A 26,033-nucleotide genomic window follows, 5' to 3' on the forward strand; every position below is an offset into this window, starting at 1 on the left:
AAGACCTGGCCTCTCCTGTTGATGGCATAAAGGCCTTTGCTAGAATACTCGTTGAGCCTTAACTATCAAGGAAAGGTAAATAAAGGCATAAGTGAATCAAACATTGAAATATATACATAAAAAGATTGGAAAAAAAGGTTAAGAAAGTTCAACCTGATGTTCTTAAGATGCCAATTAACTTCATTTGAAAATTCTATTGAAAGATAATAATGAATTAACATTATTTGTCGTTTTCTTTATTTTATCTTTCTTGAGGTTAAGTAAAATAGCTTCCTACTATCTCATTCTCTATTACTGTATGCAGATTCAAGGAAGGGGATTTGATAAAGGTTGGTGCAGCACTGCAGGAAGGGTTAAAGAGACAATGAAATTACTTTCTAAGGTAATAGGATCTGCAGATTCAGTGAAATTGGAATCACTTTTCAACAGGCTTCCAAACCAGTTAATCATTTCATGATTGGAAGTACCAAAACAGCAAGCCTACAAAGGAAGAGATTGGCGCAACCAGATATTACAAATCTGCACTTCCAAAAACAGCCCCTACACAACTAAACACATCATCCAAGCAAAAGGAAACATGCCACAAAGTAAAACAACCATACCTGATAGCTTGGGCAAAGAATGCTTCTTCGTGTCAAGAACCCTTACAATTTAAAACTGTCTTAAAAAAGAAGAAAAAAAAAATTAGAAAATACAAATTAACCTATTGTGGTTCTTATTCTAATAATTGGCATGAAAAATTATACCTACTTGAATGACGAAATAAAAATACATGAAAAATTATACATATCTTAGCAGGGGATGCAATTGATAAAGTTCATGGACTATTTTTTCCCGTTTCTTTGATTTATTATTTGAGATACAAGAGGTGTGTTGTGTCATCAACTTAATTATGTGAAAATTTCTTCTATACTCGTCTTTATCTTTTTTTAGGTAGTTTTCGGTGTTTAGCTAGGCTTTGATGATTCAACTGGGACAAACAATATCTCAAAAAGTATTTCAAGTTGGGATCAATAAAAGTTTAAGAGTACATGGTACATGTACGTGATTGTTTCTTTATAATTTCACGTTCTTCCTCTTCTGTAGTTATATTCCCTTACTAACGCATGACACAGTTGTAGAGTAGTACTATAATTTGCCTCATTATCCTCCCTAGTAGATATTCAGTGTGTGAAGGAAATGTTGTATCACATTTACATAATTGGATGCTCATTCATAAACAGATAGCAGAGAATCTGTTCTTGGAAAGAAGAGTGAAATATTTTTACTCTCAATTTAGGATATAATCTTTTCACTAATCTTAAATATTAATTTAGAATAAAATCTTTCAGCTGGTCCACTTAAGGTAGAAAATTCCTGATTTCCTGTCTGAGTTCTTCTTAGTTCTAGCTAAGTTGATTATTTTTTGGGAACTAAACTTTGATTAGCTGGAACCAAAGGTTGACTAATCCCAAAAGGTTGATTAGTAATTCTAACATTATGAAATCTTAGCCAGAAAATCTTGTAAACTTACGGGAAATGAGCATTGTCTTTATTCGTATTCCTATGCACGATTATACATCTAATGTTAAAACAACAAATTCAATGAATGATAAAAAAGTACATTGGTTTTAAAGTTGCCTAAATTTGATTCTGGTATAATTAAATCGCAAATTCTGGTATACAAAATCGTACCATGATACAGATAATGCTTAGATTGCTTTCTTTCAAGCATTCGCATGTAATCTTGAGGCATCTTGCCCTGCACAAGAACCCAACCTTTCATGCAAAGATTTATAACAAAATTCTAAATGACAGAAGGCAGATGGCCACTTGTTCAAAGAACTCAATTTAACTTTTATTTTCATCTTCATCTACTAAGCTGGTGGTGATGTTTCACAAAAACCTACAACTACCATGGCCAATGGCTACTTTCTAAACACATTCAAACAAACAAAAGAGTCTAGAAACAATTTTTATAAAAACTAACTAAATTCTAAGAGCCACTTGTTCAAGCTAAAATCAGCAACATGTTTTTAATCAGTTGTGATGTGATTTAACCAGTATCATTTTATTGTATGATAATACTAACATAAATAAAAATAAAATATTTTAATGCTCCCCTACCTCATTTTCCAGCAAAGAAAACTCTACTCTTGGTGCTCTAAATCCCAAGCCTCCTCCCCTGCTTGCTCTCACTTTCTTAGAGGTTCAGAAAATTTCTATAGCACACTCTTACATCCTTCCCTCCCTTCTATGCTGTTTTTATGTTTTTCTTAGAAAGGAAACCCACACCAACCGCATTGGTTTTCTTACGTTTCTCTTTCTCTCCTCTGTTTTATTCTGGTTTCCTCATAATTTCTTTACGTTTCATTAAGTAATCATAGATTCTGGTTGGAGAATTGTGAGGTCGGTTTGAACAAATGTTGGCAATTATAAGAATCATTGAAATCAAAATGATGATGGCAACAAAGCCAAACGATGGTTATAAACACCTAGTGGATCAATAATTTTTTATTCAATGTAAAAGTGAGTTATGAGGTGAGCTTTGGTACCTGAGTTTCAATGAAGCACCCTTCCAAAACATATTTCATCCTCTTAATCACATACCTTCTTCGTTCTTGTGTTGTCGCGAACCCTAATCGCCCAAATATAAAAAACGAGAGGATCTAACCCTTCTAGGAAGTCGCGGTCCAAGAGCACGAGGGTTTTGATGAGTGATTTGGCGATTTAGAAGCAAAGGAGAAGAAGTGTAACGTGAAAGTGAAGACACGCACAGAGGAAGTAGTGAAGCAGTCATTTGGCTAACTGGAAAGGGTGAAGACGCGCGCAAGGGCCGCAGTGTTGCAGACGAATTAGAAATGCAACATGAGAGTGAAGACGCGCGTAGAGGAAGTGTAGCGTGAAAATGAAAAATATTTCATACCGGTTTTAAACGTAGTTGGTATAAAAAATGAACTTTTATACCTATTTTGAATCTAACCGGTGTAGAATTATTTATCATTTATTACGATTTTGCCATTATACTATTTTTTATACCTATTTTTAGTATAATCGGTGTAAAAGAGTTTATCTTATTTACAATATTGCCACTACATCATTTTCTATACCTTATAAATTTCAACAGGTATAAACAATAGGTATAAAAAGCCTATTTTCCACTAGTGAATGAAAACTAAAAATATTATAAGTTTTTATATGGAGAGGAGAGGGAAAGAGGAGTCTAATATAGAGAAAGAAAGAAAAGAGAGACGCAATACATATTAGAAAGTGAGTTTTTAAGCTTAACTCAACCCCACAAAATCGGTTTGTAAGATGAAGTTTGCACCCTACTTATATATTATAATTTGACCTTATCTCGTGCATGATAGTAAAAATTAATGGGTGGTCCGATAATGGATAGAAATTGAAATACCCACTTAGAACTCGTTAGAATAGACTGTAACCATGGCTCTGATACCATATTAAAAAGTAGGTTTTTTTAAGCCTAACTCAATCCTATAAAACCGACTTGTAAGGTGAGGTTTGCACACTACTTATATATATATATATATATATATATATATATATATATATATATATATATATATATATATATATTATAATTTAGTCTTATATTTAGTCGATGTGAAACTTTCAACAATACATTTTATATGTCCTTGAGAAAATTAATGGTTGATATTTTTCAATAATATTGATTATTTGTTATTATATTATACTATGTCCAAAGAAAGAAAAAATGACTTACTCACTTTAGATGTCAAATTCTATACTAAGGAGCATGTAATGGGAAGGTGAGAAGTAAGAGCAAAATATAAAGAAAAATACAACTAAATGAAATTGAATGATTACTAAAGAAATACCCAAAAAGAGAGTAAAGAGAAAGAGAGATAAGTCTGAGAGAAATTCACGAATAAGAATATAAGATAATGGGAAAATTAAATTATTTTATTTTAGGTGCTGTTTCAATTTTTATCTCATTTATAAAAATCTATCTTCAAAATTATTTGAATTTAATATTTAAACAAGTAATTTTAACACATGATGTTAAATTTCTAACACCACATTTTAATAATATATAATTAGTAACAAAAATATTACATAATTAATACTGAAAAATAAATAACTCACGAATATATAATATGGTTACAATTATTTAAAATATAACTATAATATCAAAATATTTACAAAGGTTTTATACAACTAAGAAAAATATTATATTGATTAATAATACAAAAAAGTTATTAATAAGAGGAGTCTATACATAATAAAAACCACCTTAAAACTACATTGCAACACTATCATAATCATTCACTAAATCATCCACTACATTCTCTGTTCACGTCTTTAAAATAATCATTCTAAACAAAAAATAAACATTTAAAAAAACAGGTACAAATTATTATTATTTTCTTATATTTTATTTACTTTAAAACAATTTATCATCTCAAAAAAATGAATTTATTTTATAAAAAATGTTATTTGATGAAAGTCTAGAGAGAGTAAATTTGATCACAAGAAAATTGTTAGGGAAATTTTAATAAAATGAAAAGGATAAAAAGAAAACAGTTAGAGACTTAGAGCTGGAGTTACGTTGATTCCTAAAGTTAAAGCGGTTTGAGAATATTATTAGAGAAAATGAGTTTACTAGTGTTCTTGTCGAAATTTATATTATTAGAGTTGAAGTTAACAGTTAATGAACGTTTTAAAGTTATTAAAATAAAAGTTTTTGTATGAAGGGAAATAATATAAAAAGAAAAATTAAAAATAAATTAAGAACTCAAGTTGAATTTTACCATTGAAGTGAAAATGGTTAAAGCAATAAAATAAATTTTGAGGCAGGAGCAAGGAGAGATCCACAGATTTATTTATTTTTCATTCTTATCCTTTATTTAATATCTGATTTTATATATATATATATATATATATATATATATATATATATATATATATATATATATATATATATGTTTTTAGTCCCTAAACTATCAAGCAATTTTGGGTTTCGTCCCTCTTCGAAAGGTTTATTCATTTTAGTCTTCTTAGTTTTGAAACTCTTATGTTTAGTCCTTAAAATTAACGACGTTAAATTTTTGTATGAGGTGGCTAACGGTGAGCCAGGTGTGTGCCACGTTTGGAATTTCTTATCTCTTTCACACCCACCACTATACCCTCCCTTGAGTCTCCATTTTCATCCATTTGGGGTTTTTCATGGTGCAGGTTCAGATCATGCAAGAGGACAACCCCAATCTCACCGCCTCCTCCGCCTCCCCACCAACGACAACCTAGGATCCGACGATATCGTAAATGGTTTCAAGACAATCTCAGTAACATTTCCATTTGAATCTTCTTGTTTCCCAGAGCTACCAAACCCGCACCTCACCCAGACCCGCATGCCTCCGCCTCTTTCTCGCTCCACAACAATAACACCAACAACAACATCAATTTCGCACTCACCGATCCCAAACCCGAGTAGCGGTGGTTCGACGACGCTCTGATTCCGTTCAGGTTCCGCTTGTCGAAGGTTCTTCACAGCCACATACGGCATCACTAAATTCAGATTTTCTCTTCGGATTAGATAAGCAGTCGTCGGCGACTGCCAATGCTCCTACGAAGAATCCTTCGTCGAAAATGGAATGCATCTCTGAGGATCGTCCAGCGGTCAGAGATGCCGAAACCGAAACAGAACGCCAGCCCGAGTCCGAGATTCGGAGGTTGCAGATTGGTCACAATACTAAGCAGCAACTCCTGCAACAGAAGATGAAAATAGAGGAAGATAATAACGGTAGGGTTAACGGCGTGGAAGGTTTCTCTCAAAAGAATATAGGCTATTCGCGGGCGATTTCTACGACCAGGGAGTGGGTGTGAAAGAGATGAGCGTTTTGAGTGACTGGGGAGAAGAAGGAAGGATTTGAGAAAAAACGTGGCAAATATTTCAGAATAAAAGAAAAAATGTGGCACACACCTGGCTCACTATTAGCCATCTCATACAAAAATTTAACGTCGTTCAATTTTAAGGACTAAACATAAGAGTTTCAAAACTAAGGACTAAAATGAACAAACCTTTCGAAGAGGGATGAAACCCAAAATCATTTAATAGTTTAAGAACTAAAAACATATTTAATCCATATATATATATATATATATATATATATATATATATGAGTTTGCTAATATGAATAAAGTCCTTTTTATTAGTATATTTTAATAATGTGTACCCGATTTTAGTAAACAAAAATATTTTTATATATTATAGATTTTAAGTTTTTGGTACAACTAAAAAAATACCTCACACATGTCAGCAAACTCTATATATATAAATGAAAGGAATAAAACAAAATTTTATAAATATTTTATTAAACTGAAAAATAAAACTAAAGTAATACGTTATAAGTTTTCACATGCATTTAATTCAATTAAAAGCTCTTGTAACTTAAGTTTTGAACAATTAACTAGTTTTTTAAATAGAATAATAAGTTATAACTTAAAACATTACTTTAAGTAGAATCTGAAAAAAAAAACATATTTTGAATTAATGAAAAAAACTGTTTATTAAACACTTATACTACGCTCAAACACTTATCAATTAATCATATACGTTATAAGTCATGTGAAATGATTAATTAAATATATTCTTAAAAATTTTATTTAATTTGTCATCCAAAATTAAGAGCCATTAAACACTGGTTTTAAATGGTTTGTCCCTAAAATAATCTTTCAAATATCATATTTCTATTACATTGATGCTTTAAAACATTTCGAAGTGAAATTATTTATTTATTAAACATGCAAAATAAAGATTATAATATCTTGTAAAACACAGTTTTAACTTTTTCCAAGAGAACTAATTTTGTAATCACATTTTCTTTCATTTTTCTCGTATTAATGAAATGATAAGTTTGTAATGAAGAACATGATGAAAGTGCAGAACATAGAAAAAGCAAAAAAGTGTATGACACATAAAAGTTGCATATATTATATTTTGAAAGCTTAACGGAGGTTCTTTCTCCCTCCATAGATTGTTGAATTTGAATCTTGAGATATAGATTTAAAGGGATTCATCTTTATTCACCTGTTTGCCCTTTTTGTGACAACTACATAGTCTTCAGTCCTTCTTTGCCTCTCCATGCCACTCTTTACAAATTTCTCAAATCCTTGCATTTCTTTCCAACTATAACTGCTTTCAATCACATCAATTGTTTACATAGTAATTCAAAAATAACGTTCTAAATATCAAAGATATTTTCAAAATTTATTGTGTTTTATTTACTATATTTGCTGTGCATAAAATTAATGGCAGAGTATTTGATTTGGTTAATAAAGTGAGTTAATCTTATCAAACAAGTACATATCTATTCAATTTTATAAAATGTTTATTCCAAAAAAATAATTCAAAGTATAAAAATAGTGTTTTGGATAAAATTAAACCTTTTTTAAATAAAATTAAAGATTATAAATTTTAATTATTAATTTCACTTGACACATAAAATATTTCTTATTTTTAAATAAAAAATTGTGTATTAGTATGGCCGCCAGTGAGTCAACAATCGATTTAATAAGAAACTATTGATAAATCAATTGGTTAGATTAAAAATAAAATTAACAATAAGAATAATTTTGTCAATTGTAAACTTTTTTATGTAGCATCCAACTCGATTGAACAGAGATGATTGAAAATAAAATCGTAATCTAAACTTGAAATTTTGAAACAATTTGTAAAAAAAACTTAATTTCAGCCCATAAAACCAAAACATGTTCGTTAATGATAAGTTTTAAGAAAATAAAATACTATATATATTTCTAAATATGAATTATTATTTAGATGATTGTCCAGAATTGTCTAATAGATTTTAAATTGATTGTTGCGCATTAAAAACACATTTTAGACTATATAATTAAAAATTATAATTTTTAAGACTTATACAGTGATGTGTTTGAATTCATAGTTAAATAAAAGAAATATTAGACATCATAATTAATGTTGTAAAATTAAAGAAAAATATAAGAAATGCAAATAAAAAATGAGAATATTTATAGTGTCATGTTTTGTCTCTAAATACAATAAGTGGTTCATGTATATTTGTAACAAAACATATAGAATCTACAAATACCTTTTTTTTTTATTTTCATCTATCTTTTATAATATAATTATTAACTTATTTTTTAAAATATAATTGTTAATTAATTATTTAGAAGTAACTTTTTATTTTGAAATATTTTATATAAAACTGTCACATGTTTTTTTTATTATATTTATAGTTTCTACTGTTAACATTAAATCAGTTTTTGTTATTCTTATTGTTTTTCTCTTATAACTTGATTAACTTACATATATCATTATCTTACAATAATACAATATAAATATTTTAAAAATGTGAAAACATCTAGATAAAAGTGATAAGAGTTCGTATTTTTTTTAATGTATTAATGTTTGGGTGATTTTGATATATGTGTAACTCAATTTGCATTGAATGTGATATTAATTGTCCTGTGACAGAGATTAAATGGGTTAAGTTACAATCAGACTGACGCTTGAATGATTACCTACTAAAATAAAGAATTACATTAACATTATAACTTTTACTCTAATAATAAGTTTAAATTCAACCATTAATATCAAAGCTAAAATCATTAGTTTGATTTTCAGTGGATAATTGTTCGTCATAAAATTGTTGGAAATTGTATAATTATCTTCTGACAAAGATAGATGGACCGAATCACAATCTAAAAATAAAAATAAAATTTCTAGTGAAACAGTTGTTGTGAAAGAAGATAAGTGAACTCTTAAATAAAAAAAATAAAAAAAAGTTATATTTTGAATAATAAGTATAACTTTTAATATAGTAATAACTTAATTACCTCAAACAATATTCAATTTCAGAAGACACTAATGTTCTTCTATTTTGGACGCACCTGCTATATGTGACATTGGTAATTGGTGAGAGACTTGTATGAGCAATTCTAAATAACAGAGTTCCCATGCGAAATGGACAAAAAAAACTGACCTTGGAAATGTCAAAAAATACAATTTAATCGAAACAAAACAATTCTTACTAAAAATAAACTATTAAAAACGGTAACATTAGTTTTTTTTTATTGCAACCAAGTGACGAACATTAGTATATTTGAAATAAGAAATTCCGATGGAGATAATTGGTGGTACATAGAGATATAATAATAATAATAATAATAATAATAATAATAATAGTAGTAGTAGTAGCAGTAATCCTTGATTAGAAAGTGAATAGAGCGGTTGGGAGAGTTGAAAGAAAGTGAATGCTGCCGGCTTAAGATTCATTGCGGGTGTGAGGTGACAACTCCTTTTCTAATGAAAGAAAAGCAAATTAAGTTTTATTCCGATTCTGCCCATGTTTAGGGAGCTTTAATTTGAAATGAGGAAGGGCGAATGGGTACTTTAAAGAAATGATGAGGATCATTAGGAGGAAGAGAGAAAATGGGGCCAGGGAGCATTGTTAATTTTTATGGCGGTCTGCAGCTACGTATGAGCAAATAGGAAGTCAAAATAGAGGCAGAATTTATTATGGGAGTCACATCTCTTGCCATTGAAGCAGTGCGGTGCAGTGCAATGCTAGAAAGAGAACGATAATAACGATATTTTTGTTTCTTTAATGAGCAACACATACCAAACCCTTTGAGAAATTTTCAAACAGAAATGGCCACCTCTCAGGGTGGTAACAGTCACAGGAATGGAACGCACACTAACAGAACCTCTCTCAAACCTCACGTCAAGTCAAAGCCTGCTCAACGCCGTAATAGCACCGGCAAGGACCACGCTGCTGGTGACCTCTCTCTATCCGTGCTTCTCTTTGAGATCTTCCTTTCGTGTTTTTCCCTTTTTCTTTTATTCTGTGTGCATTTTCTATTTGTGATCGATGATTGTCAGTTATGCTTTTCTTCCGTGATTGCATGACATGTTCCGATTCCTAGTTAGGAATGAATGTTTTTCTGCTTCTGGAGGACAATTCTTTCCGATCCGTTAATTTGCTAAGAGAAATGCATGAAAGACTGTGTGAACAGACGCAATAGAGTTTACTGAAGCTTAATTACAAGTAATGTTGTCGTTGTTGTTCTCACTTTGGTTTGGTCCTGACATCAACGTGCAAATTATGCTTGTTGTGAAGTACCTGGAAGAGTTAGAGTGGCTGTTAGATTGAGGCCACGGAACGCAGAGGAATCGGTGGCGGATGCTGACTTCGCTGATTGTGTGGAACTGCAGCCGGAGGTATGGTAAATATTTTCCGTCACTTAGTTTAAATCTTGTTTTTTGTTTGAGTTGTCGTTGCTGTTCGTCTCTTTGTGCGGCTGTTTCATTGTAAATCGTACTTCTTTGTCTGGTTTATTTGCAGCTCAAGAGGTTAAAACTTCGGAAAAACAATTGGGATGCAGATACCTATGAGTTTGATGAGGTGCTAACCGAATTTTCCTCACAAAAACGTGTTTATGAAGTTGTGGCCAGGCCTGTTGTGGAGGTGGGTATTCATCCAACAGTGGTTTGCGTTCAAACTCTCTAGTCATTTGATGATCAAGTCCATTGATGTGTGAGGGTGCAAGAACAAGTCGTTTCAGTGTCTATGGTGGAAATTTAATTGCTTTGCTTTGTGTATAATTGATCGGAATATGTACATTTTCGTATTCCGCAATTAAAAACTGGTTTGAGTGAAGTGTTGTGGGTTAACCATGCAACTTCTTGCTTAGGATTTTCCTACTTTATTGGGCTCCTCATTATTGATTTCCTCAAGAATCAATCTTTACATTTATTTTGGTGCATGTATCTTGTCATAGGCAAATGGGAAAGAGTGTTTATCATAACAAATATGAATTTGAGTCACTTTGTGGAACTTCCCTGGATTACATGCCTAACTTTGACCTTTTGCAGAGTGTTCTGGATGGCTACAATGGGACAATTATGGCGTATGGGCAAACTGGTACTGGTAAGACTTATACACTTGGACGACTTGGAGAGGAAGACAATGCTGCACGTGGAATAATGGTGCGGGCCATGGAGGATATTCTTGCACATATTTCCCTGGAAACTGATTCAGTCTCAGTCTCTTATTTGCAGGTAATTTGCAGTGAAAAGGATTTTGGTATAACATTCTAGTTTAGTGTCAATGTCTTTGATGTATGATATTTCTTAATTTCATTGTTCAGCTTTACATGGAGACCATACAAGATCTGCTTGACCCTGCTAATGATAACATAGCCATCGTAGAGGATCCCAAAACCGGTGATGTTTCATTACCTGGGGCTAGCCTTGTTGACATTCGAGACCAGCAGAGTTTTGTAGAACTATTAAGGTTAGGAGAGGCTCACCGCTTTGCTGCAAATACAAAATTGAATACAGAATCTTCTAGAAGTCATGCTATTCTGATGGTAAATCAATTTGCATATCTTGTTGATGGGGCTCATGTTCACGTTTCAATATTTGTATTTTTAATTTTGTTGGGGGTTTGAATATAACTTTAGTCCTATAGGTTCATGTAAAGAGATCTGTGAAAGGAAGAGATGCTGCTCTTTCAAGTGAAAATGGCAATCATCCACACATGGTTAAATCAATAAAGCCAACTCTTGTTCTGAAAGGCAAATTGGTTGTTGTTGACCTTGCTGGTTCAGAGCGAATTGACAAGTCAGGTTTGTACATTTAATAAAGTGGATTTTGTGATCTCGCCAAACTCATATGCTTTTAGTGGCTTCAAATTACCAGAGGCTTTACTTTCAGGAAACAATCCATATGTGTCTCCCGTCTGTTTCCTTTACATTGTATACGTGTTGATATACACAAATGCTTTGAAACAATATGAAATTATTCAAAGTGCTGTTGGATGTAATTCACACTCAAGGTAAATATTGATTATCCAAGATGAAAAGGTTTTCTGTTCTGTTTCTGCTTGGAATTTAGAGAGAAAATAGGCCAAGTAGTCAAAATAAAACAACGGCATATTTAAGAACTAAGCATGGTAAAATCACCAGTTGTCAGAGACCTATTATTCATGCAATCAGGATTGTTTTGCGTGGTACAACATCTATGCTGCTTTTAGTGACATCGTTTCTTTTCTTGTTGACTTACTAGGAAGTGAAGGACATACATTAGAAGAAGCTAAATCTATCAATCTGTCCTTGAGTGCATTGGGGAAGTGTATTAACGCACTTGCAGAGAATAGTGCACATGTGCCATTTCGTGACTCAAAGCTTACTAGATTATTACGTGATTCATTTGGAGGTAAGATTCAGTGAGTATAAGTATTCATGTTTTCTCTTTTTTTATTTTCTTTATTACTAATTACTATATAGCAGCAAGTACTCAATTATGGCATGCTGTGTAGTAGATGGTGGCTGGTAAAAACACACCGGTATCCTGGATCAGTCACATGTTTCTGCATGTGGGATAAAAATGAGGCCCAATAATTAAAGAATTATTCTGGTATATATTCAATTTGCATGTAGAGGACATGTGGTGTAGCTTGGGACAATTTGGGTACAGTAGTAGTTTGACAATTAAACTGTTAATGCTTGTATGTATTACTCTGTAGATAAATCTTTAAAATGGGTTTGTTTTACATTTCTCAGAAGTCACCTCTTTTGTAGCACCATGGATATTAGAGGAAATCTTGGGTCAAAAAATTTCATAGATAAATTGTTCCATTCTATATTAGAGATATTATGAGATCCATATTTTGTTAACGTTGTCAATCATATTTAAATATTTTGACCCACATCTGTGCATTTATTTTCCTGACATCTAAAAGTTTTAACAGGTACAGCAAGAACTTCACTAGTTATTACTATTGGTCCATCCCCACGACATAGGGGAGAGACTGCCAGTACTATAATGTTTGGACAGAGGGTGGGTTCCAAAATCAGTAGTGTACTTTCTATTTTCTTCCCTTACTCTTAAGATTATTATAGCTGCTGAAGTTCCCTGTGCTCTTTTTGTTGGCTGTCTTGACCTCCTGTTCTGTAAAAATTTTAAGCTCTCCTGCGCAAATTTATATTTGAGGATATTGCATAGAATAGAAATGAATGGGTGCCTTGTAACTATTCTGAAAATGCTGACATTTGTGCCTCTTGTAGGCTATGAAGGTGGAAAACATGGTAAAGTTGAAGGAAGAATTTGATTACAAAAGCTTATCTAGGAGGTTAGACATAGAATTAGATAAACTCATTGTGGAACATGAAAGGCAGCAGAAGGCATTTGAAGATGAGGTTGAAAGGTTAGCCACTGAAGCGCAACAACGAATATCTGATGCTGAAAGGAACTACGTAGATTTATTGGAGGTTGGTTCCATATCATCTTTATATATCTCTGTTATTACTATTGCAGTTTGTATGAGATTTTCTCAAACATGGTTTAACGAATGATGTAGTTTCTGGTACAGTGAATCCCTAGTATCAGATAACCAGTATTTTGATATTATATGCCCATATTGGCAAAATATATGGTTGATTTGATGTTGATGATTTCCTGGTTATATGTACTGATACTCATTTTCCTTTTTCAGAAGGACAGATCAAAATATCAGACGGACTATATGGAATCAATTAAGAAGCTTGAAGAACAGTTAGTAATGAATCAACGAAAGAACGAGGAACTTCATATGAAATCTAGTGGAGAGGTAGTGGTTTTTATTATACTATATTTATCTTAAGCTTATTACACAATAGATAGAATTACTAAGATCTTCGTAGTAGAGGACAACTTCTCAGGAAAACATAAAAGTAGGACTAATATGCTAGGAGGAAAAGTATCATGTAAAGTAAAATCTGGATAAGAACTTCTGTAGCCAAACTTGTTAATATAATGATTTTTCCCTGTGATTTTATGATATGAATTTTTCACTTGAGTGATACTTAGGGCAGTTTTTTCTCATAGATTTAAGGACTTGAAATATTCCTCTGAATCCAAAAATAAATTGCAATTTGTGAATTTGAAAACTGATAATAGCTCCATAAGAAATAGTTTGCCCACTTAGTAAATGGGGGATTTTCGTCAATTGACCTTTGGGACTCACTGGAATTATCTTTTCCTAGATTCCCAGAGTATCTCTTGAGGAACTGGCTGATTTGAAAAAAATGCTTCAGAAAGAGACTCATCTAAGAAAAGCTGCTGAAGGGGAATTAAATAATCTTAAGAGTCAAGTGGCGGAACTAAAGAAGTCAGAGGTTTGCTTTTGTGCTTCCAATATTTATATTTTTCTCTTGCATGTCTTCTTTTCCCGTTGTTGGTATCTGGATTAAGTTTACACAAAAGTGTTTATTGTAATAGGCATCAGGAAAGTCTGAGATCTTAAAACTTCACAACATGTTGGAAGATAAGGAACATCAAACAAAGAAACTTGAAGGAGAAATAGCAATATTACAAAGTCATTTGTTGCAGTTAAGACTTGAAGCTGATGAGGTAAGCTATATCAAAACTGTAAAAAAGCCTCAGTTATATTTGGCTTTTACCTAAAATGAAAACCACTTTTACAGTATATGTTGCTTCCCTCTAATTGTTTTCTTTTCAATGTGAAGAATTTCTTGAATTTAACTGGTTAGTCAATTTGCAGTTATATTCCATGCTTATTCGTTTTGGTTCGCAGAGAAATATCTGATATCATTCCCAACATCTTTTTCTTTTGTACCGAAAAAACCTAAATTTAAAGAGGAAGAAATTAGTTCACAAGATTTTATTTGAAATCCAGCCACTGAAGCACAACTACTATGATCTAAAATATGCCAATTTCATTTGGTTAGCACAAAGAGAAATTATTAAATTACGGTACTGTTTTATGTCTTCAACTCGGCTTGATCTTGATATGACTATTTCAATGAGTGTTTATTGCCCTTTTCTATGACAATGTTTTTCTTGGAAATCGTACTTTTGCCGAGGGGAGGCAATGGCATCTGCAGGCACTCAGCTTAGGGCCACAGTGAAAGCTAAAATAGTTAGTTGCCTCATATGTCACAAGTCATGATTTTTGTCCATTTTCGACTGTTGGAAGACTATTAATTGGTTTATGGGTGAAAAACATTAGGTGCAAATATAAGTAAACCAACCTTCTTGTTCATTGCCTTTTTTTATCATTATGTGCACTGCTCATGAATCTTCATATATGATCCTGTGATGGAATCGCATTTGGTTGATCTAATTGGCATTTAACTTACAGACAAGGCCACACTTTGACAGAGGTGGGTTTGAAAAAGAAACAGGTGGTCCTAATTCTCTCACTGCTCAAGTTAAGCAGCAGCAACAACAACAACAAGCTTCAGGAAATGGAGAGAAGCCCTCAATAGCCAAGCTGTTTGAGCAAGGTAGGAATAATTAGAATATAATATATGCTTGTGTTTTGACGATTTGACTTACATTTTGTAATAGATTGTTGTATCAATTTTGGATTTATTTCTTCCTGATAAAATAAATATTTTTACAGTGGGATTGCAGAAAATTTTGTCTTTGCTTGAAGCTGAAGATGCTGATGTGAGAATCCATGCTGTGAAAGTTGTAGCAAATCTAGCTGCTGAAGGTTGTTTTACCAGCTTTTTTTTCTTTTTTTTTTTAAGAAGAAATTCCTCGTCATGCAAATGAATGAAAAGAAAAGGGAAAAAATAATCGGTATGACCTGTAAATTATTTGATTTGGAGACACTGGATTTGTGGAGAAAGTTAAAGTTTTGCATTTTGAAATATTTGTTAAAAACAAATATCACTGCAACATCATATTAAATCTTATTTTCCTTATTCCTCCTTTGATACACATCATAAATTTGGCTTGGTTTATTAATGAACCGATTCAAGTGACGAAAGCAACTCCGTACAACTGTAGAAGAAGAAAAATAAGAAAAACGAAAAGAAAAAACTTCTCCATATCATTTTTTTTTCTAATTTTCTTTTACTGTAAATGTTTGAGGTTTTTCTGAACAAACTGTAAGGTCCATTTGCCCTAACATCTGTCCAACTTGATATTGCAGAAACAAATCAAGGGAAGATTGTAGAAGCAGGAGGGCTCACATCCTTACTTAACCTGCTCAAGAGCTCACAAGATGAGACCATTCATAGAGTTGCTGCAGGTGCAATTGCAAATTTGGCAATGAATGGTAAACTTGAGTTCCCTTTTCCTTTCAAATAGCATTTTTGTGAAATAATTATATTTATTAATTTTCTTTTTCCCGGTCTCTGCTCATTTATTCTGTCTCAACAGAAGCCAACCAAGAACTTATCATGGTCCAAGGGGGCATTAGTTTGCTGTCAATGACTGCAGCCAATGCTGAAGATCCTCAAACCCTTCGAATGGTTGCTGGAGCCATTGCTAATCTTTGTGGCAATGGTAAACTGCTGATCTTATTCTATTTTTAAATTGTGTTTAATTGTCTGTGATTGCATTCGATCTCATGCTCATTAATTACGAAAGATCCTTCTGATCTGGTGAGGTTAGGATAGGAATCACAATCAACAAATTTGTTTAGCCTCCTTCTTTACTCAATGTTTCCATCTTTTCTCTTTTGGATGAGTAATACAACAAAATATGGAATGAATCGTTTGCTTATTCTACCTAATTATACAACCATACTTCATTGTTGGTAACTTCTAGTAAAAGTTTTCCTTTTGTTAGTTGATAATCTTGTTTTTGAATGGAGTATGAATGTATGAAGCCATCTGTTGAACAAATGTATTTCAATCATTAGAATCTGATAGAATCAGATAATAAACTCTAATGTTATTATTAGAATGAACGTAGGAAATTGAGCAGATGTGCTCTACAATGCTTAGGATGGGTTCCAGAGTCACAGACTCCTCGAGAGAGATCCCTCTCCTTAGCTACTTCTCATATTCTCTCTCCCTAACTCCGCAGTACTTCTTATATGTCTGGCCTATTTTGAGAATGTTATAAAATTACTTTATGGGGGATTTCATGAGGCTGTTCTGGAGTTACTAAGTTAATTGATCTGTGGAGACTGGTAGTAATTCTAGTCCTAGGCATCATGTATCAAATTGATTCTCTTGAAACAAAATAACCTTCCGTGGCTTATATTGCTGGTGTCCCTGGACCTAGATAAACTACAAACGAAACTAAGGAGCGAAGGTGGTATCAAGGCACTGCTGGGAATGGTCAGATGCAGACATCCTGATGTGCATGCTCAAGTTGCTCGTGGAATAGCAAATTTTGCGAAGTGCGAGTCAAGAGCATCTAGTCAAGGTAACCTATGTAAGCAGCTTGCTAGGTCTTGTATTTGTATTATAATAACATCAAAATGTTCATTGAAATGGAAGCAGATATTACTATATTAGGTGTTCTGTTACCATCTAGAAATATTAAAACAGTATTATCTCAGATGATCAAACTTTTACAATACTGATCACAATATATGTATGTTAGAGAGTTATTCTAAATTAGGAATTTTGGACCAGAAATCTGGCCTAATTACAAGAGAAATAAGGAAATTTGTAAAATTATGAAAATGAGGAAATTGTTAAATTGAACAAGAAAGGAAAGAGTTTTTTCTCTCTGTAAAAGGAAAAGAAAAACGAAAGTTGGACTGCATCTATTCCACTGAGAACACAACCTTTTTCAACCTTTACAGACAACAACCCACTAAAATAACGGTCCTAAAAATATTCCACGATCACAAACTGAACAGCAAATGAAAAATAACTATCAGTAGATATTTAAAACATTTGACTTGGCTACAACTTGACTCCCAGCAACAAAGGTTGGTCCAGTTGGTAACTTGGTAAGTATCAATTTCTTATCTAAGGATGTGAATTTGGATTTCACTGTGGTGTGAGAATTTTTCGGTAAATAATCTGTAAGTATCTTTATAAGCGTTTTGAATCCAATTCACCCCAACTTAAAAATAACACAACAATTTGACTCTACATCATTTAATAGAATTAAATTAAAATAAATCCTCTAACAGTATCTATGCATAAAAAACAGAAAGAGTAAATAAATAATACACATACTGCAAACTAAAATGATACAGATGTCTCCCCTTTAAATCGTCCTTTACTTCCATTTCACTTTTCACTGTTGCAAAATCAATGCTCCATCGAGTTTGTATTACTTGCCTGATTTAAAGTTTTTGCCACATTGTATAGGGACAAAGAGTGGAAGATCTTTCCTCATTGAAGATGGTGCCCTTCCATGGATTGTGCAAAATGCAAACAACGAAGCCTCATCAGTCAGGCGTCATATTGAGCTTGCACTCTGTCACTTGGCGCAACATGGTAAGTACTGAGTACACTCTATCTGTGAACTAGAAACTAAACTTTCTCTAGGGTACGGCCATAAGAGCCTCTGTTTGATGCATTCCAGAAATAAATGCAAGAGACATGATTAGTGGGGGTGCATTGTGGGAACTAGTTCGTATCTCCCGTGACTGTTCAAGAGAAGATATAAAGACTCTTGCACATCGAACACTACTCTCCAGCCCCACTTTCCAATCTGAAATGAGGCGTTTGCGGGTGAATTAATGAAGAATTCTGCAGAGTAAACCAAAGTGGGCTGAAAGATCCAAAGACAAACAATACTCTGTAAGTATTCAGGCAGGAAAGCTTTGTTCAGTGTTCTAGCTGAAATTCTTAACAAGCGTAAGTTCTTTTTTGTGGTTGATCCATGAATGAATGGCCATAATTTAATCAAGTCAATGTGGTGTTTCCGGTGCAGCGACTGGGATGTAAATTGATTTGTATATTAAATAAATAGAGGTAGTGACAGTTTTGAATTTCTTTTATGCAATAGCTCGTTGTCATTCATAGGAACATTAGTTTATTATTGTGATGATTTGAATTGTTTTAACATAGTTCTGTTTGTTAAGAGAGTGGACCCGGTAAACATTTATTTTTTCATAACGAGAGTCCCTACCAAGCTGTGAAATTCAATGTATTATATAGTTATCACCTTTAATAATTTGGAATGACTTGGGATGGTATGACATAAAGGCATGTGCGCCTCATATATATGGGACTGTAAAGATAATGAAAAAAGTAGTCTTTTAGACAATATTATTATGGGAAATTACACCCCATGCTTTGACATTTAACAAATTTTCGTTTAATACTCTGATCTTTTGTAATCTGACATTCTCCCAAAACTGTATATCCCTTTCATTGATAGAAACTGTACGATATCTGCGTTGTTATACATTGGGAGGTCAAAATAATATAAAAAGAAAAAAAAAGGCCTTATATAGGTCCAATTTATTAAAATATAAAAAAATGTTTCTGAAATGAGTAGAAAAAAACTCAAGTGGATATTTATTTACTATATATAAGAGTTTGCATCTAAATTTGATTGGTCCTGCCAAAATTTAATTATGCAGGCATAATATTACGATCGAAATAAAATGGGCAAAGATCAAAGTATAACGCTGGCTATCCTCACTATAACCTGAGCTGATTGTCTATTGTTAGTCTTTTAGTTGGTAATGATAGACTAACATCTTAACAGGTACTGTGAAGTGCAACAATAGCATGTCTACTCTGACAGCTGGTACTTAACCTTAGTATAAGTTATAATAATTATAACATTACGGTCAATGTTGGGAGAAAAATTACCAATCAGAACAAAAAGCAACCCATTTTAAAGGAAACATCGTTTTCAAATTAATTGCTTGCTATAACCTATGATATGCAGAACTTGGTTCCGTGCACATTATTTTGTCTTTACATGATATTTTTACGTGAAAAACCATGCTTATTTTATGCAGCCATGTATGTGCATCCCTCCATCACTATGCAGTGAAAAAAGAATCAGAAAAAAAGAAACTCAAGGCCCGTGATATGCATATTTGATCAATCTAATGCGGAAAGTGAGCCTGATTTCACGTAGTTGTTATTATTTTTTATTAATTTCTTTTCCTTTGAGTTTATCACAAGTTTTAAAATAGTTATTGATAGAAAGAAAGAAGAAGGAAAAATCAAAGTCAGACACAGTTTCTTTTCTTTTTTTTGTCTCCATTAAGAACAACTAGTTGATTGGCACCTCAACATGGTTAGCACCTATTTAGTAGTTAGGAATGCAATAATTAATAGATCACTATAGATGAATTCTGATACCTAGGCACTTACTTCTGTAATAGATACAAATTTATCAATTTTACTGTTTAATTATATTCGACAATGTGAACTGTGATGAAAATTTATAATTTTAGTTTTAATAAACCATTACAATCTCATTAAAGGAGATCATTTTGGAATGATAAATAAAATTTTAGAATTTATAATTCCAATATAGTAACTTATTTTATTTCTAATAATTAATTTATTTTGTTTAAATATAATGTCAATCATTACAAATAAAGTTATATTTATAATCGACTAGTTTTTTTACCACTCATTCAAAAGCGCATTATTTTTACTCCTGTCATTTTATTCTTTAAATAAAATTATTTATCTATATCCATATATCTATATATAAAAAGAATTTTTCTTTTTGTATCTGTTTACATTTATTTTTCAATTTTATTCATTAAAAAGATTTTAAAATTAAAATGATTATTTTATCAATTTTATCCTTTAAATTTTTAAAATTGAATCTTTTTTAAACTTAATTATTTTTTAATTATAAAACTACCTACAAAATAAATACAAATTATTTACAGTTATGAAAATTATATATATTTAATTGTATAATAATAATAATTTTATTATTTTTTATTATAAAAGAAATTAATACATATATTTTCATTGGTTACTTTTTAAAGAAATTAAAATATAAAAAATGTATCATTCCCTCAGTGTCAATTCAAAAGAAAAATACATTCTCGTAAGTTCCCTTCTTGTATACTTCTTTTAACAAATGCTTAAAAAAATAATATTTGTATCTTATTTTTCTTTTTTCTATTTATGCACAAATAAAGAGAGAGGAAGGCACCTCTCAACAAATAAAAACAATGTCCTAAAATAACTAAGAAAACAGCCCTAAAAGAAAAAGGTTTACGTGTTTCTTTCCTTAAAGAGAAAAAGGTGATTAAGAGGAGTAGAAAGAGTGAAGCATGGGTATGATTTTGGATGTAGACCAGAAGAGGAGCAACACAACTCAACAAGGACAAATAATTGGTTTAGATTAGACATGCCAGCCTCTTCTAAAGTAGAGAAGTCAGTTTAGGTGCATGGAATGTAATTTCAAAAACAATTTATTTACATTAGAAATATTGATCTAACACTTAATATATATATATATATATATATATATATATAGAATAAAATTGGTATATTGATATAATGTGATAAAAAGATATATAAAGAAAAAAGTATATAACAAATAAATAAAATTAAGGGTTGAAAATATTTTTAGTTTCTAAAATTTAATTTAAAATTAAAATTTGTATTTTTTTTTAAGTAATAGGTATAATCTTTCTAACTTCATTGCATTAAAATTTTTTTGGTTTATCAAGAGACGATTTAGTTTTATGTTTAAATTATTTATATTATTTAACATATTTTAGTTCAAATGTTAATATAAAATGTTGTTTAATAAATAAAAAAGTTAATTATTTCTAAAATTTAAAAATTAAAAATATTAACATTTTGAACAAAAATAAACTCTAATTTTAGGTGTAAGCTTAAAAACTTAAATCATATTTAATAGTAAAATTAACATGTATATCTATTATTCTTAATAGAATTTGAACTTGTTTGATTTGAGTTGAGCCTTGTGATGAGTTAAGAAAGGTGTGAGTGAAGGTTTAACATGATCTTTAGAATAGGAGAGAGACAAAGAGGGTGTGAGGGAGACATGTTATATATATAACGTTGTCTTGGTTAATGAAAATATGCCCGAATGCCTCGAAAAACAGCTATCATCAGACATTGCATGTGTCAATCTAGTTGCCAAACTTTCATCTTATCTTCTACTACTACTAACTATATACTATGTACCATAGCCTCTAACATAAAAAAGCATCAATATAATAATCTTTTTCTCTTTCTCTTATGTTGTATGTGCATGAGCATTATAACAGCCTAAGGAAATTTTTTATATAAGCAAATTTACAACGAAAAAACATTTATGATATACGAAAGCATCATGCACAAGGTACATCAAAATCACTAAAAGAAATTAACGATAAATAATTCTAAAATTTCCTAGAATAATATAAATGAGAGATATTGTAAGAATGGTAATTAATTAGCACTTATTATTTTTTCATTGGAAGAAGAGTACTATATTTCTCAAACAAGACAGTCACAACATTTTCTTTAGTTTTTAATGGATATTAAAGTCTAACTATTTAATTAGAATTTGAATAACTTAACTAAGATATTATGCATTTGCTCTTTGATCAAGTGCTTCCACAAGAAATCACTATCAGTATTCACTAAATCCACCACAGTATAATGCATATATATGTGTTAACATAAATTAACAAAAGCATGAAACTGAAAAGAACAGAAGGACCGTTACCTTGAGTTCGGAAATGCGAGATACCCAAAACCATTGTTTTTGGTTGCTAAACCTGCTTCATGCTGCGCTGATATAAGAACCACCACAGGAAAACGAGGAATATTGCAATGATTCAATGAATAACAACTGCAAATGTGAGTCTTCGATTGAAGACACAACATGCAGTAGAACTAGAACTCGATAATTGGTCCAGAATATCTTCGTGTTCTACGTCGTTCTCTTCTTTATTGTGGTTTGCGGTGGTTCTCTTCTTTAAGTAACACGAACTTGTACTACTTTTCCGGTGGAAGTGGATGATAGATAGAAGTAAATTGATTCACCGTTTTGTTTTTTCATAAATAGAATAAAAGTAGGCAATGATGATGCATCCATCCATGAATTTAATTACAGTCTCAAATACACGTGAACATATACCTAAGTAATAATCGAAATGACAGACAAATACTACGAAAGAAGCGAATGGAACCAGAATGGCACGTTGGTTCAACTTAGGATCACTATTCCCTAGCTTTTGGTAACACGACAGTTTGGTGAATCTCTTGCTACGTACGTACCCGACCCACCCAAAAAAGCTAAAAACAAAAGGCATTAATCAAGGAAATTAACCAGACACAGCGATTGATAGATAGCGTTTCACTTACACCAACCATCCACACTGTTACTGTTACTGTTACATGTCAGTAAGGAGAGCGACCCGTTGCCCAGAACGTTTCCGAAGGCATCTGAACGGAATTCAGAAGATTCGGATTAAAGCCGTGAAAAAGAGGAGCAGTTGAATCCCCCAGAAGCGGCTGAGGTGTCTGCGCTTGACCCACCCCGCCGTTGCCGCCGCCTGGTGACCCAATCGAACCTCCCTGAAGCGGCATCGAAGGGTCTTCTTCTTCCAACGGAAGTCTCTCATACGCAGCGTTGCTGAACGAAGCTGACATGATAACCACAGGCCCCGAAGCAATTAGGGCGCCAACCACGCTTCCTCCTACTACCTGCCCTTGTCCTCCAGCCAGATATATCGTCAAACCGGTAGCGGCGGGCGGCGCCGGAGGTGGGAGGAAGGATCCGGCGAGGGACAAGATCTCGAACCTGCCGTGGAGCGTGACGATGGCGCCGGAAGAAGCGGGTTGGCGTAGGGTGACATTGGTGACGGTTCCGGTGCCGCTCATGATGCAAACGCCTCTCTGGCGGCGGCGTGCGAATGTGGAGACGCTCTCGACGATGTCGCAGCCGTCGGCGACTTCCATGACGTGCGTTTTGAGAGCGTTGGCGCTGTCGCGCGTGATGATGATGGGGGGTTTGGGCTTGTTCTTGGATCCGGCGGGTCTTCCGCGAGGTCTTCTTGACATCTCGGTTTCGCCGGAGCCGCCAGCTCCTCCTTCTTTTCCATCACTGTTATTGCTGTTGGTGGTGTTGTTTTCTTCGCGTTCTCTTTTGTGAGCCATGTTTAGGCCTCCGTTGCTTCTGCTTTGCTCGTCTTCGGTGTTTTGTTGTAAGGAGTGAAACTGGTGTTGGTGGTGCAGGTGGAGATCTCTTGCTGCGTGGAAAGGAGGTGAAAGAGAATGGGCGTGTGATGTTATAGGATCCATTGCTTCTCCTTTCTTCTATCTTTTTATTTCTATCTTTCTATATATGCAGCGATGAATATCTCAACCTGATGAGTGGGTACGTATGAGGAGCAGAAAGTGATTTGAATTGCTGAATTCCAATATATGAAATTTGAAAGTAGCAGCGAGGTTACAGGCTTGTTTTGATGGAAGTTAATTTAGATACAGGAAGAGAAGATAGAGGGAGAGATTGAAATTGGAGAGCATGGAAATTGAAGTTGGTCTGCAAGATTGAGATTGAGGAAGAAAAAGAAAGAAAAGGAAGCAGAAAGAAGAAGAAGAAGCAAATGCTGTGTAATGTTGGGTTAGGGTTAGATTCAGAAAATAAATGAAAAGTTTGGGTTAAAGTTTTAACTTATGGACGGTGATTGGTCCCCACCTATGCATTACACTTATGTTTAATTTTTTATTTTATATATGGAGAATCATCTTATTCTACAATAATCCATATTTATTTTTAAAATTGTATATTTGATTCAAAATTACTTAACAATTTCATGTTAAAAATTCTGTCTCTGCGACCCAAAAACTATAGAAAGATAAAAAGTTATTCATATAGCTGGTAAAAAAATTAATAAAATATTTGTAATCTGTAAACAAAAACCAAGATCCTTTATATGTATATATATAAACTATCTTTAAGAATGATATCTAAATTCTTCTATATATGTTAATATCTATAATTTTTTCGGCATCTCTCCTTTTATCATATATATCATTTAATTTGCGAGGCTAAAACTTGGATTTAAAAAAAACAAAAGCGAATATCAAATTAAATTATTAAGGTCACTTTTTCTAACTCAACTAAATCAACATCAAACACTCTATCGTATCTAAAAGGAAGATATATCTGGAGAAGACACGCACACACCAGAAATCATGCTCAATTAGTTAGAAGCCCATCAACCAATAGAAGAATTCTTCATGTTATCTTATTTTATGATTGAAATTTTACTAAATGATACGAAAAGATTAGCTCAGAATCAGCTAGTATAAAAGTTTTCATACATTATTCAATTATGTGTAAATTTTCTATCAGATCATTAATTAAACGTATACAATTATATACTGAAAGTCGAAGAAAAACAAAACCTATAAAACCAACTAGTAATTAATACAAAAAGTCCTGGTAATGGAAATGAAAAGATTAAGATCTGCTGGTGTTAGTTTCGTGATGCTATGAAAATACAGAAGAATTAATAATAAATTGACGTGATTAAGTTTGAGTAGGTTTTGTTTGTCGTTTGTGGAGAACATCCACATCAGAAACGGGAACTACGGTCATATGTGGGAGATTTGATTTTTTTAATGAAACCGTAGCTGGCACAATTAAAACTTAACTGGACTAGTGTCATGCACACACACAGAGAGAGTCTGAGGGTGTTTGTTTGTGTTTCAATTTTCTATGAATGACCACATGCACCACTTGGGTCTTCTGCAAAATTCCATCTTTATCGAATATATCTTAACCAAGTTCAACATCAAGGTTGAGCTTGTTCACCAGGTCCACCTCCTCCATGCATGACGCGTGCCTCTTCCCCCGTTTTTCTCGGGTCTACTCTCTGCTCTCTTCCTACTTTAATTTTACTCTTATTTCCCAAACTATCAATCATGTCATCACTCCATTGTTTTACCTCAATTGCTGTCATTAATTATATATATAATATAATCTATCATGTCTCTTGTCCGCTTCTCGTTTAAACAGAAGAAGGGTTTGCGCCAATTTTTAATTATTAAGGATGAGAGAACTGTCGATTAAAATATTAAGTGAAGAAGTTTTATACTTAACTTGTATTGGTGCAGGTTGTAAGATGATTGAATGGATGTAGTTGGGAAATTGATTTATTTGAATAGGAAGATTTAGAAGATGGGAAAGAGTTGCATGGTGTTGAAAATGCGATGAGAGTGAGAATGGAAGGGGACACAGGGAGTGACCCACATGCACCACACTTTGGGACAATCGGCGGCTTAAGTTGAAACCTTTAAGGAGAGTGGAAGCAATGTATTTGATTAAATTATTACTTGAAAACTGAGATTAACATGCATGACAT

General features: G+C 32.6%; 2 protein-coding genes across 3 annotated transcripts; one reads left to right on the forward strand and one right to left on the reverse strand.

Moving 5' to 3' along the window:
* Nucleotides 1-9,296: 9,296 nt before the first annotated feature.
* LOC108335911 (kinesin-like protein KIN-UA) lies at nucleotides 9,297-18,701 on the forward strand. 2 transcript variants are annotated; one of them, XM_017572117.2, is made up of 19 exons: nucleotides 9,297-9,779; nucleotides 10,122-10,222; nucleotides 10,347-10,469; nucleotides 10,877-11,062; nucleotides 11,152-11,373; nucleotides 11,475-11,631; nucleotides 12,071-12,220; nucleotides 12,756-12,844; nucleotides 13,072-13,275; nucleotides 13,500-13,613; nucleotides 14,029-14,160; nucleotides 14,264-14,395; nucleotides 15,147-15,291; nucleotides 15,411-15,503; nucleotides 15,948-16,073; nucleotides 16,178-16,303; nucleotides 17,030-17,182; nucleotides 18,076-18,204; nucleotides 18,293-18,701. In XM_017572117.2, the coding sequence occupies exons 1-19, from the start codon at nucleotides 9,653-9,655 to the stop codon at nucleotides 18,448-18,450; spliced, it is 2,667 nt and encodes an 888-aa protein (XP_017427606.1). In that variant the 5' UTR covers nucleotides 9,297-9,652; the 3' UTR covers nucleotides 18,451-18,701. The 2 variants fall into 2 exon arrangements, with proteins under 2 accessions (XP_017427606.1, XP_017427607.1); XM_017572118.2 differs by having other exon boundaries at nucleotides 9,304-9,779; nucleotides 17,030-17,173.
* A 4,005-nt stretch (nucleotides 18,702-22,706) lies between these two features.
* Nucleotides 22,707-24,287, reverse strand: LOC108335450 (AT-hook motif nuclear-localized protein 26). The gene has a single exon (XM_017571471.2). The coding sequence runs from the start codon at nucleotides 23,962-23,964 to the stop codon at nucleotides 23,062-23,064; it is 903 nt and encodes a 300-aa protein (XP_017426960.1). The 5' UTR covers nucleotides 23,965-24,287; the 3' UTR covers nucleotides 22,707-23,061.
* Nucleotides 24,288-26,033: the final 1,746 nt, after the last annotated feature.

This window comes from Vigna angularis, chromosome 10 (genome assembly GCF_016808095.1).
Source record: "Vigna angularis cultivar LongXiaoDou No.4 chromosome 10, ASM1680809v1, whole genome shotgun sequence".
In the NCBI taxonomy this organism is placed as follows: Eukaryota; Viridiplantae; Streptophyta; class Magnoliopsida; order Fabales; family Fabaceae; genus Vigna; species Vigna angularis.

Bases quoted from the DNA above. Each gene is read 5' to 3' on its own strand.
- LOC108335911 (XM_017572117.2), top strand. From the start codon at position 9,653: ATGGCCACCTCTCAGGGTGGTAACAGTCACAGGAATGGAACGCACACT. The intron at 13,276-13,499 runs GTTGGTTCCATA...TTCCTTTTTCAG, and splicing joins ACTACGTAGATTTATTGGAG to AAGGACAGATCAAAATATCA. The intron at 16,074-16,177 runs GTAAACTTGAGT...CTGTCTCAACAG, and splicing joins TGCAAATTTGGCAATGAATG to AAGCCAACCAAGAACTTATC.
- LOC108335450 (XM_017571471.2), bottom strand. From the start codon at position 23,964: ATGGATCCTATAACATCACACGCCCATTCTCTTTCACCTCCTTTCCAC.